Genomic DNA, 14,762 nt, shown 5'->3' with positions numbered 1-14,762 from the left:
AGATTTAATAAAAAACTGCATTTATGTTACTGCTCAATACTTTTCATTATTGTAATAACACTTAGACATGGTTATGGACAATGCTGTGGAGGAATTTTTTTGCCATGTAAGTCACAGGAACTTTTCTGAAGGAGAAAAGCACAGTGTGCCCAGTAGGAGAAACAGGAACTTTTCTGAAGGAGAAAAGCAGTGTGCCCAGTAGGAGACAGGCATTCTGCAGAGTGAGACTGGGAGAGTTACTCTCTCTTCCTGGTAAAAATGGAGACAGCTGAGAGCACTGATTTTTTTTCAGGTGCTGTGGCATTCCACAGGACTTTATAATGGAGCATCAGATCAACGATGCGTTAATTGTTCTGCTTATGAAATGGTTTGTCTCCCTTGGCTCTGTTTTTCCCCATTTGAGAGCACAGGAGCAGTGTGACAACTGTGCTGAAACAATGCCCCAAGACAAAGCATTTGCCTTCTCCCTGTGCTGGGGTGGAGCTTTCTGTCCCTGGGAGCTGGGGTAGCAGCTCAAGTTCTGTGCATTGCACCAAACACTTGGACAAAAAACACTTCAGTACGATCCAAACACATGAGGAATAATCCCCCTTAGCCCTTCTGCTGCCACACTACTCACCACACCTGACCTTAAGCCAGGAACACTGCCCAGGCAGGACACAAAATGTGCTTTGAACGTTTTTAATGGAATTTAAAGTAAACCTTTTCTTACACAGACATTTTCTTCTTACAGTGTAAAAAAAATGTAAAATTGCCCAAACTTACAAACTTGGAAAATTAGAGACATTTCAAGTATGCAATCACCCTTGTTTTATGAAAACAATGTATATTCAAAGTCCCAAATGCATGAATCTTGTCTAACATCCTGTGCTCTGGTGCTTAATCTTCCCTTCTGCTGCTGTCCAGAGGAGGCAAAGCTCAGTTCCAGGTCATATCATGTTCATTCACTGAAGGGGAAGAGAAAACAATTCCTGTAAGTAACAATCCTACCCCTCTTAAAGATGATTTGAGAATTGCTCTGTCCCCTACTCCTGCAATGGTTAAGACCTTTGCAGATGAGATTAGTTTTGAGTGAAAGCTCATGTAATTTGATGATCTTTAGGACAGGCCAATAGCTGCAGCTTTGGAAAGTTTTCTACTGGTTTATGAAATCATGGACAGATGACAGGAAGGACCTGCTCTGCCAGGAACACCCAAAGAAAGAACCTAACCCTTTTTGTGGAAAAGATAGCTAGGGCACAAGATAAAACAACAGTGAAGAAGAGCTGATGTTGGATTTCCAGCATTATTCAAATAAAACTGAGGAAACACAACATGTCCAGGTCAGGATTCCAGTGCCTGCCCTATCCCAGCTGTTTATCAGGGTTGCACCACACTGGTGAATGTTTGTACTAAAACCAAACAGTACAGAGTTCTTTCAAAGAAAGCTGCCTGTAAGAGGTATCTTTCTTCACACAATCTTTGTTGTTCATCACACACATTACTCCTGCGAGTAAAACTACAGTAGTGACTGGAGTCACAGTATAAAACTACAGTAGTGACAGGAGTCACAACAAACTTTCTATTTTCCTTGGCTAGGTTTAGTGCCTCACCTGGTCTGAGTTCGAGTCCATTTCAAGGCATGGCGTGGAGGTACAGCAACAGTGGGATGGTAGAAAGTGCAGTCTGGCCTTGTACACTGGGTATTAAACCTACAATGCTGCAAACAGAGCATTTCAGAAGAGGTTACTCCACTTTGGGTGGCTCAGCTCCTGAACAACCCACAGTGAATTACTTTGTGTGACACATCTGACAACTACCTGAGCAACAGCTACAGCCACCAGTGCAATCAGTTCAACCCTACCACAAGAAAATCCTTCCTAAAAACCATCAATTATGAATATGATGCTCCAGAACTACCACTGCAGACACGTGAAAGTTCCTTTGCTTTCCAGGGTTTACAGAGTTCAGTTTGAATTGATCTGTGAGTACAAGCTGGGAGCAGGACACAGCAGGATCTGAGGAGGAAGCAAAGCCAGAGCACTGGGCTAATAACACCTGGGCACAGAGTGCTGGGGACACTTGAGCATTTCAGCATTGTTAGGGCTTGAAAAAGCACTAACTGCCAGGTGTAAGAAGATGCAGGGACACAAGTCTATAGAATAGAGGGATCCAAGTTACAGGCTCTTGACCTACAGAAATTATGTTAATATGCTTTAGGGTAACTGGGCACTAGTTACAGTTCTTGTATATTGCAGCACATCTGAAGGAACAATCAAGAGTCTTGAGACATATTCCTTCCATACAGGCTACAAGATCTCCTCCTCCTCTGCCCCAGGATCCTGGCTGGGCACATGTTTGGCAAGTGCTGTGGCCTGTTTGAAGCTCCCCACAGCATCTGGTAGAAAGGTTACTTAAAAATATAATTTTCCAAATTCTTTAAGTCATTGCTTTTGCACATTCTGTTCCTAAATGAAATGTAAAATGTGAAAAGCAAAAAGTGTGAAATGCTAGTGACATTTCCTAACCTAAAGTAGCATATTTTCAACTCATGGGTTGAACAACAGTTTAATTGGGAAAACAAAAACTGCACACAAGAAAGCAAAACATGGAATTCATTCACTACTTCCCACAGACAGGAGCTGTTCAGCCATCCCAGGGAGAGCAGGGCCCCAGCACACAGAACAGTGACTTGGGCAGACAAACACCATCACTCCAAATATCCCACCCTTTCTCCTTCCTCCCACCTTATACACTGAACATGATGTCCTATGGTGTGGAATATCCCTTTGGTCAGTTTGGGTCACCTGTCCCAGCTGTGTCTCCTCCCAATCTCCCATGCAACCCCAACTTCCTTGCCAGTGTGGCAGTACGGAAAGCAGCAAAGGCCTTGGCTCTGTGTGAGCTCTGCTCAGCAACAACAAAAACATCTCTGCATTATCAACCCTGTGTTCTGCACAAATCCTAAACACAGCCCCATACTAGCCACTGTGAGGAAAGTTAACTCTACCCCGGCCAAACCAGAACAGAGATAAATCTTACTTTTGGATGGTAAAATGGACATTCCATTTTCTTACAAGCAGGAAAAAACTTGCAGAGTGGACTACTGGAAGATATAGACAGTGTGGGCAATGGTGCTACTAGAAACAAAAAGAAGAAGTAGTGAGCCTGGATCAGAATAAATTGCCTTTTAAAAGAGCTCCACACAACCTTAACTACATCAATCCTGCAAGAAATGACATTTCATAATACACCGAAGTTCTCCTAGAAATAGGGACATTCCAATGCAATAAGTGGATCTCATCCTGGAGTAGAACAAGACTATCATTTAACTCAGCTCTTCACCACTTCAGGACAGAAAAGATACCACAGTCAAGGCAAAGCTTCCAACAAATTATGCAGAGATCCTGGTAGGCAGAGAGACTCATATGCTACATTTAGCAGCAAGCCTGTTAAAGTTTCAGCTGACCAGACTGAAAAGCAGAGGCACTGCACTTTCCAGGAATACAGAGGAGCTGCTGGAAATGGCACAGGAAACAAGCACACTGTACTCAGCCTTCTGGCAGAGTCACAAAACTGCACCACACTGTGACTACAGGAAAAACCACTTCCAAAAGACCATGACTCGCTGAGGTGAAGGCTCTCCACCTTGGCACAGTGCAAAGGCTCATCAGTACCCACCCATGGTCCAAACACCTATTGCCTTCACCAGGTAACTTCATCCCTGGAGTCATCTCGTAATTGCATCAACTCCTACAGTGGTGTTAAGGAAAGAATGCTCAAAGACAGGAGCCTGTTCTCAGCTTGTGTCACAAGCCCTTGGTACAAACATGTCTAAGAAACAAATTTCAGTAAACTGACGTGCTACTTAGTCCCTTCAGAAGGGATGACTTGTGCAAGTCACCACTTTGGCCTTGCAGACTTCATACAGACTCTCACGTAAGAGCGTTTGGGAATGGTTTTGGTAACAGGTTTTGCAGTAACACTGGATTATTACTCTTCAGCTAGCATTGAGAATTGAAAGAAAATTAGGTCAAATCGAGCAAAAAATTATTTTTTCACTACTGTCAGTTTCTGTTTCCACAAATACTGTTTTCCCTTCAGCACTTTGCTTTGCAGCTCAGAAAGCAAGACGTGCTCACCTGGTTTAGGAGCTGGGTGGGGAGTTCGTCGACTGGCGTGAGTGTAAGGACAGTCTGGCTTAGTGCACTTGGCATCGTATTTACAGTTTGGATGGATGAACAAGCACTTATCAGCAAATTTGCAGTTAGGAAAAACTCTGAGGGAAAAGAAATTGAGTTGTAAGCTGATACTTGGAGCAAAATCCCCAAACATCTGTTGCACACGAAAGGCAGAATGCACAGAACAGCAGAACTGCAGCAGGGCTGGGGCAGGTGTCAGCTCCTTCCCAAGTGGAGTACAGGGGTAGGGGATGAGCTGTGCACCAGCACACCTGTACTCAGCTTCCCCATGGACACTCCACATGCAGCAAATAACTGAAGTACCTCACTCTCACTGGAGTTTGGTCCTAAGCAACTTGTGGCAAGCTAAGACATGTTATTCTTAGCATGTGGCACAGAGCAGCAAAGACACTGAGAATCAGACCCTCCCAGAGAGGGGCAAAAATTCCCAAGTAACAGTTCACTCACTGAAGAGAGTGTTACATTGAATTAAGTTACATCAGATTTGAAAAGAAAATTCAAATGTCTGAGTAAATAAAGTTACCTAGTCTGCTAACAGTTCTCTCAAAGCAGAAACTTCTTCTAGACTGTTGCTGATGTGGGAGGAAGTCAAAGGCACAGAGCACATTCCAGAGTTTGCCTTTGCTTTCAGATGCACAAACCCAATCACTACTGTGTCATGGCACCCTCTAACACACTGTGTCAGCTGGCACAACTGGGGCTGCTCTTTAAAGACACTAATTCCTGTTTCTCTGAGCAGCCCAGAAACACCAGCCTGCACCCTGAACTGCAGGTTTCCTGTGCATGAGTGCAGCTGCCATTGCTGTATGCTGACACGTGGGAGAGAGATGGGCAGAAAACAAACAACTACAGTGTGACGACCTAGCTCTGATCCCACCCTGAAAAACTTGCACTGCCTTGGAACTAACGGACAGAATGGAAATTTGTAGCACTCGAAACAGCAAGTGAGGGGATGAGCTTCACACTACTCACTTGCAAGGCAGGGTGGGGTGATGGTACACACACTCGTCTCCGTTTTTACAGGCCGGCCAGTACTTGCAGCGCTCCAGCACCTTCTCCTGTTTTTGCAGCATATTTAACTCTTCCATGTCCACTAGGATGGCAGGAAAAATAGAAAAAAAAATCCTCAAGCTGGAACCTTTATGAGTCTATATGCAATTTGGTGGACACTATACAGCATAGTCAAAATTCACAGTATTTCCTATTCTCTGTCTTAATCCAAAAAAAGTCATTACAGTAAGAGTTTCTGTACCAGAATCATATTATCTGAAGAAAATTTCCAAAACTACCAAGTGAAAGAAGTCATAATATTGGACTGACAGCCGCCTTTTGATGAAAAAAGGTCAAATTTGCACTGTTTGCAAGCAAAATAAATTCATTTTCTTCACAAATCCAAACTGAGTCAGACTTGATCAGACAAGACAATGCCCCTTCTAACTGAACCTGAGTCATGACTGTTCTGCTGAGCCATGTGCTCATTACAGCTGTGCTTCCTTTCTCCAACGTATTCTTTGCTTTAGAAAACTATTCCAAGAGAGAAAAGTTAAAAATCAATTTTTACACTAATCAGCTGTATTAGTATGGGGGCACTTACTGGAAATGAGCCACTTCCATGTAATTTGCTCAGACACTTCAGTTACCTGAAAACAGACTCCAATCCAAAAAGTATTTTAAGAAATTCCAAGCTGAAACATTCCATACTTCACTACTGTTATGGGTCTCCTATTTGACATTACCTGTAAAAATTCTGCACATTCAGACAATCCCTGCTGTCTGATTTTCCCAGATCTGCCTAAACCTTTGGTTTTTCAAAGCTTTCCAGGACTACCAGACCTCCCTCTCTGATCTCACGAGTGACACACTTGCTCCAGCTTCATTCTGTCCTCAGCTTCATTTATGTGTTCTCCTTTCAATGCACCAAAGCCAAACAATGCCATCCTGCTGTACACCCACACTGCTTGTACTGATCACTTCCACACAGATCTGGTTCTGTGTGAACCTCAGCCACATCCCTGCTCCTCACAGGGGAATCCTTAAGAGAGAGAGGACTACATGGCAATGCACTCCTGTGCCAAACAGTTTCAGTCAGGAGTATGAAAGAGACTGCATTTGTAAAAGCATGGATTGGAAAGGAAGTACTACAATGTCTGTTCCACTGCACTAGTAAAAATGTGCCAATGGATATACAACATTGCTCCCTTCTGTAAGACTGCCTGACACGTGTAGGACTTCTGCAGCCTCTCAGGGGGACTGAAAGGACATGGGCTTAACAGACCTCTCACTGTGGTTCACTTACAATTGCATTACACATTTACAGCTGGACCCGTGAAATATAAGGGTTCTCAGAACTGCATCAAATCCTGTTCTTTATTTAGTTCAGAAAATCTGGATACACTGCCACTATGGAAAAATAAAGATCTTTATTGTCGTAAGAAAGCTAAGTAAAAACCCATGAATCCAAGCATGGCCTTCAGACAAGTGTTCAACAGGCCTATGACAGAACTGCAGCCTCTGTTTTTCATCACTGTGTCAGCATTCTGAAAACTCCAAACATGTGCTTCAGCAAGCAATTTCCCACAGAAATTTCAACAATTTCAAGAGAAATCTAGAAACAGAATATAGAAACCTTCAAGTAAAATCATGCACTAAGTTCTACTTTCAAAGATTCTAGCCACTGGGTTCTACCAACACCTTATGCTTAACAGGCTCCTCATGTCACAAATCTAGACAGAAACATTGACACCATCTCACATCTTTATAAAAAAGTTCAAGGCATGGCAAAACATTCATTGTAACATCTCCTGCCCATCATAATGGGTCAACCAGAAGTGCAGATTTCTAGCAATGAAGACAAACCATGTTTGCAAAAGAAAAAGCCTAAATTTAAATCCTGAGCTGTGTGGAGAACTCCCTGTGTGCCATATTGCTTTAGTTTATCAAGGTAAGGGCTTCTGGAGATGGTCCCACTGAACTACCACATTTCATTCACCCAAAGAATGTTCTAATTTGAAGAACAAGCACCATACTTTGGTTTCTTAAGAATGATATACCCAAGAGTTCTAGCCACAACCAAACCACCACACCAATGTCAGAACCTGTTGGTAGCATAATTACCATCACAGTTGTCTAGCTGCCTCGTTACAATTTGCATCTGCTGTGCTTGAAGGCCTTTTAATCCTGTGCTGGCACACATGTTTTGGGCAACAGGCTTTAATCCTTCCATTACACACATATCTTCCTCTTCCTGATCAGAGAGGTATCCTGGCGGACTGGGCACGCCGTCCAGCGTCACGATGAACTTGGGACTAGCAGGTTTCTCTGGCTGTGCAAGTTGGTCTCTAGCAAACACAGAAACGTAGGAAATTTAGCTTTTCTGACTCCAGAGGTTTGAGTGGATGTGAGCTGTGCTAGTAACTAAGAGTGGCACAAGTTTATCTATGGGGAGTCAAGCAGTAACAGACCTTTTAATGCCACTGATAACGCACTTCAGTTAACACTTCGCCTTCTACTCTCCCTGAGGCACTTCCTCTCACCAGCAAACAGCAGAGAATTTGGCAGCTACAGTTCACTCTGCTGCATTCTGCTCAATATACAGATCCAAGAGCTCACTTAAAAACTCAGTTAAATAAAGGAAGGAGATTTCCCACTCTCCTGTAGCGCAGTCATGGTTTTCAACTGTGACATTTCCTGGTTATCCTTTCGGGTTTGTTTGCTCACAGTTGGTTTTATTTTTAATTAACACAGGATGTTTAAAGCCTCTCATGGAACGGAAGCATCAACAGTTTCTCAAACACAGAGCAGCCCACACTGATGAAGTACATCACGTTGTTCTGAGTGGTTTTAACTCTTAACAGGTAGAGACTATTTGTTACTAGGAACTTTGCCCGAAGCTTATATGAACTTTAAACTCCTCTTGGTCAAACTCCCCAATAAGGAGCTGTAAATAATTGTCCAGGATTGACCATACTCAATACCGTGTTAGAAGTTGTTTAAGAAATGAAATTCCAGGGTGAAACTGATATAAAACTAAAGGCAATTTGAGCAAAACGATTACTTAACTCAGATTTCAGAAATCAGAACAGCTATGATGAAAAAGCAGTACTGTTCAGTTCCTTCTTTCCTGCAAATCAAGGACATGCTCAAGCGACAGTTGACCCTAGGATTGCTTTTCATTTAGAAGGATTTCTGGGAGGGTTTTTTCCCCTGCTTTTTTTTCCTCTGCTGTTCAATGTGAGTCCATTTTTAATGATTTCACAGCTCCTGACTGGACTGACAAAGCACAATTATGGCCGAATGACTCCACCTAAACCACAAAGAGCATTTTGACTAACAGCAGCCCCAAATGGAGTGAGTTTTTACCGTGTCTGTATTAGACGTCCCGAGTGTACTCGCACTGCCTCTGTGCCCTTCCTTCCCAACTGCTGATTCTGTGGGGCTATCTCCTCAGACAACTTGGGCTTCTTCAGGATAAACGACCTAGTATCCGAGTGGACCATAGATTCTGCATCACAGTAATCTGAATTGGGAGAAAAATTATACAGAAAACAGAAAAATAAGGTTGTAGCTGTAGTCCTAACTTACAGAACATTTTACACATCAATCTGCATAGCAAATAAGCCAATTTTGTTTTATTTTCTTACAGCCTTACTTCTTTTAAATTCTTACAGCTTCCAGAAAGTATTTTTACTTCCTTGGTAATTCCACAGAGGTGAATCAATAGGAGCCATAGGCAATATTAGGCCAGACCAGGAAATTCTATTACTGGAATGGCTGTGCTGAAACAGCACCGAAGGCAGAGCACACACCCCCAGAATCTCTCATGCTCTGAACACCTACTGATGTAATGCTTTCATTCCTTAGAGATGCAGAAACTAGAAAATCCTAGAAATCAGTATAATTCATGGAAAAGGAAGTTATATCTTAACATTCCCTGGCCAGCAATATTAGATTTGAAAATGAAAGATCACAAGACTTAACCTTGTGTCACTTGCAAGGTATCTTCAATCGTAGGATCCATCTGGAGCCGAGAAGAGAGTTCCTTTTGTTCAACTCCTAAAAGAACAGAAATTAGAAGCATATTTTACTGCATGTCAACAGGAAACTATAGATTAGAGAACTGAGGCATACTCTCTAATTCTTTGGATTAAAAAAAAATAAAAATCAACGACTAAAACCTCCACACTTCTAACAACAAAAACCCAAAAGCCACTCTCATTGCTATGAACTCCCTTCTAATTGTTTCACGAACAGTAACATGGCAAAATCCAAATACTGGAAGGTGCTACCCTTCTCCATAATCACAGCTCACACCTTTGGGCACAGCAGCTTAGGAGGGCCAAGTTCCTTCTCCTCATTGCAGAGGAGCTGAGTATTCCAAGAACACACACAGAGGAATGCAACTAACAGCAAGGGATTACTTCATGGTTGTCTTAAAAGAGGTGAAACAAATCAGAACAGCACAGCTCTACAGCTGAGTTATGATCTGAACAACTTTTTGCTCTCTGCAGGCTTCCTAAGCAAGCTCCCATTTCCATTTCAACAGCAAAAGAGCAAAAATTCTTAGCACAAATATTTTCTATACATTAACTCAAAGGCTGATAAAGCTGATTCTTACATATATTACAGATATAATTTCAACTATTTTATATTGGCAGAAAGATTCCAGATACATCTGTATGAGAAATAGGAGACTGAAGAAATGTTTTTTCTCTTAGTGACGAATGTTTGCTATTCCTCAACAATGACTGTGAGATGATGTGACAGAAATCTTACTCAAATGAACTTTTACTCAACAATCTAAATACCTAAACAATTAACAAGAATAAACTAACTTCTTAACACATGTTTTTTCCATGGCCTTACTTCTATGATTCCTTGTGACTAACACAAACACACACACCTTCCTTTGTAACACAACCATGCTGAGAAGACACTTTGATTGCCTTTAAAATGTTATGCTATTTTCCTTCAGGGGTTTCATAACAGAAATAAAAACCAAAGCTGGCACAGCCTGGTATGAGCTGTCCTGTAAAAGCAGATACAGAACTCCAATATTTAAACTAAAAAACAAAACATAAGAACCATTTGTTGGAAACCATGTGCTGGAAAGAATCTTTTAATACTTCATATGCTGCACAATTATTAAAAATACTGTAGGGTATCTTAACTCACACATGACCTTTGTGCTAAAATCACTCCTACATGATACTAAGGAAAATAAGCAAAGAGAAAGTTATCCCAACATAAATGCTTTTGCAAAACTATTGTACAGTGATGTGCCAGAACGCTACACCATCCTTTGCTTACTGATTCATTCCTGAGGTTATCTGTGTGTGTATCTATCTGACAGCCATGCTTTAGAGAGCTGCTTCATTTTCAGGGAGTTCAACTTCTGATGCAGACTTAAAAATTAAAAGCATTTCTTTTCTCTGCTCAGCTGCTGTAAAATGACATTCCCTGGTACAAATTTTTAAAGAATATTATCAGATGACCTTGAATTCCTTCATCTGTCTGCTCCTTTGGCTCTTCTACTTCAAGCTGAGAACTCAGAACAGGCAGTCTGTTTTGCACATGAATTACTTCTAACTGAGACTCTTCTGGGCTAATTCGAGTTCTTGGTGCAACTGGAACAGTTTGTTTCTGTGGAACTTTAAATAAAGAAACAATGGCAAATCATTTACATACTACCCAATCACACAACAGTACTATTTTTACATATGGTGCTAAAATAACTCTAATAAATTCCTACAAACACACACGCAAGAAATCCCAAGCATCTGTCTCCAGAAAAAGCATCTTTAACTACCTGTAAAATTCTTAGTATGCAAACACATTCGTGCATGAGCACAGAGCACCCTGTGAGTGGCACCTCAGAACACCTACTTGTAAGACAAAACAACATGAGAAGGATTAGAATGACACCAGCAAAGTTTTCACTCATCTGCTTCTACATATAATTAATTTTGTACTTTCTAACAGATTTGAAATTACTTCTGGAATCTTTGCCATATTAGCTAACATACCAATTAGGTTCTCTTTTAATTAGGTTCTCAGTCCACCTTTCATATAAACAATCACTGATTATCAATGTGTCTCTCCATATGATGCCAGCCATGCTAAGGTGCTTGCAAACAGAATACAGAACTTAATGACAGTGAATCATAGAATCATTTAGGCTGGAAAAGATCCTTAACACCACCGAGTCCAACTGCAGACCCAGCTCACCACTGCACCATGTCCCTAAGTGCCACATCTACCACTTCCCAGGGCAGCCTGTTCCACTGCCTGACCACTCTTCCCATGAAGAACTTTTTCCTAATGTCCCATCTAACCCTCCCCTGGCACAACCTGAGGCCATTTCCCCCTGTCCTGTTACTTGGGAAAGAGATCAGCCCCCGCCTCACTACAACCTTTCAGGTAGCTGTAGCATGGAGTTTGGGGGTAGCAGGACAGCAGGTTGACTTCTGTACTTGGCTGCTGCTAAGACTGTCAGAACCAGCTGTGAAAACCTTGTATATCCCTTGGCTGAGTATCAGAGCAGCACTCAACTTCTGACACAGACAACTGAAAGGTACTGCTCAGTACTGGATTCATTACTTATCAATGTCCCGTTTTGTTTTACCTACGTGTTCCAAATTAGCTTATTTCCACATTCCATTCAAAATACTTAAAAAATTACAGGAAATACTACTTCTGAACTGGAAGAACCTGCATGATGCTTCAGATAAAATTCACACATCATCTCTGTGTTAAATGACTAAGTGCTGCTTTCTGGTCTCTCCACTGAAATATTCTCATGTGGGTAAGTCAAACTGCAAGATCACCACTATTATAAATCAATAGTTTTAATCCATTTAGAATTTTCTTGCCATGCCCCATTTCCTGCCATATTCCTATGTACACAGAAAGAGTTTCCTGCATCACCTCAAGGTACTGTTTCTGACAGTTAGTTTGCAGAATTTAAGAGAGAACAGGCAAAAGATAGTGCATAGCTCTTACTCCAAATGGTATAAAACTCATGGTTTAGGTAGTTTAGTGAATGCTCCTAATCCATTTAGAATTTTCTTGCCATGCCCCATTTCCTGCCATATTCCTATGTACACAGAAAGAGTTTCCTGCATCACCTCAAGGTACTGTTTCTGACAGTTAGTTTGCAGAATTTAAGAGAGAACAGGCAAAAGATAGTGCATAGCTCTTACTCCAAATGGTATAAAACTCATGGTTTAGGTAGTTTAGTGAATGCTCCTTCCCTGGTGCAATGCTTGACAGCACTAGATTTACTGACACCCAAAGAAATGAAAAACATGAGACAACAGCTGGATTAGTCCTTCTTCAGCAGAAGTCTCTCCTCAGCAGGATAACTGAATGCCTACACACAGAGAGCAGCTCAGCTGCTGTGTCAGCTGCAACTCAATACCTAAAATCACTGAACTGAAACTGCAGCTTTGCTGTTACAGGACAATATACTCTGATACATGTCAATCACTATGCTGCTCGTTATTTTGCACTTCCATTACCTATATCCAGTGCATTTTGATTTTTTTGCTGTTTGGTTTTTTTTTCCTCTCCTCTCAGAAGGAAGGGAGTGCAGAAAGGAAAAAAAGATCAAGCAAATAGCTCAAACAAGCTGCCTAATTCAGATTACTTTCCCCCTTGGTAACCATCAGCCTCAGGATACTCTGACACTTCCATTTTGTACCTCTTGATTAATGTATTTTAAATAACTCTTTCCTCTCTTGTTTATGCTTCCGTAATTCATCACTGAAGATCAATGTCATGTTCACAGGACAGGGTAAATCCCTCACCTGTATCACTAACATGCACTATTTAGCATTCTGTCTTATCTCTAAGCACTGTCTTTAGCTTGGATTTATACCACAGAGCTTGGAAATATTATAGCTTAGCACAAACAAAAATAATGTTAATTACCGGAGGAATAATTGGTTGTTTTTGTAACTGATTCCTGTGCTTCAGAGATTGCTTTCAGTATCAAATTCTTATTGGCCTGTTTTGAAGGTGGCAATGAAGGCCTAGAGGGGATAAAAAAATAATTAATTGTACATGAATTGCACAGCAGCTGTATCCATGCTAAAGACATATTTCAACAGATTAACACAGTTAGACATAATACCAACAGAAATCAGCATTTAAAATCACTTCATCCAAATTTGTAATCTATTCCCTGAGTGGATGGGGATCCACAAAATGCTCTCAAAAATGGAAGCGCAGAAGTGTGACTTCACATCTCAGCTTAAGCTGCTGTAAAACCATGCTGCATGTGAAAGGCACACTCTGCCATCTATTTCCTCCCACCTCTGCCCCTCACCTATCTGCTGCTACATCTGTGTGGCACAAAGAATTATGCAGCTGTCCAGGGCAGTAGGATCCAGCTGAAAACTGACTCTATCAAAAACATGTCAGCTGTAAAAGTAAAAGCTTTCTACTTGTCTTTAACATCAACAATAAGGAAGTTGAAATCAGAGAAATGTGCTCTGATGCTGAAGATAAATTCAGTAGTGTATTAGCTTAAACCAAATGTTACACAAACTGGCACTGTAGGTCAGTAGAACCATCTCTTCTCTAGTTCCAATGTTCTTCCTCTATTGATGAAAATCAGATACAAATGACTGATGTACTCTGACTGACACTTGACATTCAGACAGAATTAAGTAGCAGAAAAAGAGGAAAAACCTCTCAAGTCTGTTTGAAAAGTTAAAATTACCTTAAAGAACAAGTGATAAATGGTTTGAAAAGTATTTCTGAAACAAAAAACAAAGCAATTAAAACTCCAGAAAAATTATTTTGCCACATTAAACACCTGGTCTGAAGCATGCCAACATTGTTCTTTTGCCAGTAAACTTGTCTTGTAAAATTCCACATTCCATTAAAGCTTTTGTGCAACAATAAAAACGGGTTACAAGATCAGAGGCAAAAGGGTGGCATCAGCAGGCATCTTGCCCAGAGTTGTGAAAAAATGGTATAAAAATATTTAAATGACTACTGAATTTTGTCTGCCAATTTTCAAAAGTGCAAACGGTTTTCCCCCAGTTCTGCTTTCAAAGTTTTCATTCATTAAATGAATTCTTGAAACCACGGAGAATGACTGAGATCTTAAGTACCTTCTTTCTGGCTTTGCAGGAACAGACACACTGCTGGAGATGCTTCCTGTTCGGGATCCGTAGTCTTCCTCTTCCTCCTCATCTTCCCCATCATTACAGAACTTCTTCACTTTGACTACCGAACTTACAACAGGCAACCTCCTCTTCCTGGAGCTTTCCTCCTGCAGCAAACAGAGCAGCCTGAACAGTTCGCTTAGCACAACACACGAGTCACTCAGGCAAAGGACACACTGCAGTTCCACCCACGGCCAGGAGATGACGAGATTCCCCTCCCGCAGAGGCAGGACTGTGCTGTCTGCAGACACAAGAACATCACACATCTGCTCCAAAACATCTCACTGAAAATCTAACTGCGAATTACGTTTAGAAAAAGAGAAGAAAAAACGCGCAAGTACAAAGGATCCAAAATTACAGAAAAGCAGGGTTTTCCAAAGAAATTCACACTGCCATTCAAGATACACCT

At 41.3% G+C, this 14,762-nt stretch overlaps 1 protein-coding gene across 1 annotated transcript in view; it reads right to left on the bottom strand.

Annotated features, from left to right (window-relative positions):
- Positions 1 to 667: 667 nt before the first annotated feature.
- ZC3H14 (zinc finger CCCH-type containing 14) overlaps positions 668 to 14,762 on the bottom strand; it is a 23,612-nt gene continuing 9,517 nt past the window's right edge. Inside the window, exons 6-17 of the mRNA XM_009070095.1 lie at positions 14,300 to 14,460; positions 13,110 to 13,210; positions 10,673 to 10,828; positions 9,159 to 9,233; positions 8,541 to 8,697; positions 7,277 to 7,519; positions 6,135 to 6,247; positions 5,154 to 5,274; positions 4,122 to 4,258; positions 3,022 to 3,116; positions 1,593 to 1,699; positions 668 to 947 (exon numbers count right to left, since the gene is read on the bottom strand). Of these exons, the coding sequence (XP_009068343.1) occupies positions 941 to 947; positions 1,593 to 1,699; positions 3,022 to 3,116; positions 4,122 to 4,258; positions 5,154 to 5,274; positions 6,135 to 6,247; positions 7,277 to 7,519; positions 8,541 to 8,697; positions 9,159 to 9,233; positions 10,673 to 10,828; positions 13,110 to 13,210; positions 14,300 to 14,460 (1,473 nt within the window). The 3' untranslated portion in view covers positions 668 to 940. The remainder of the gene's footprint in view (positions 948 to 1,592; positions 1,700 to 3,021; positions 3,117 to 4,121; positions 4,259 to 5,153; positions 5,275 to 6,134; positions 6,248 to 7,276; positions 7,520 to 8,540; positions 8,698 to 9,158; positions 9,234 to 10,672; positions 10,829 to 13,109; positions 13,211 to 14,299; positions 14,461 to 14,762) is intronic.

The sequence above is a fragment of the Acanthisitta chloris genome, unplaced genomic scaffold (genome assembly GCF_000695815.1).
Source record: "Acanthisitta chloris isolate BGI_N310 unplaced genomic scaffold, ASM69581v1 scaffold11192, whole genome shotgun sequence".
Taxonomy (NCBI): Eukaryota; Metazoa; Chordata; class Aves; order Passeriformes; family Acanthisittidae; genus Acanthisitta; species Acanthisitta chloris.
The sequence above is the reverse complement of the archived record's forward strand: the minus strand, read 5'-3'. Positions and strand labels throughout refer to the sequence as shown.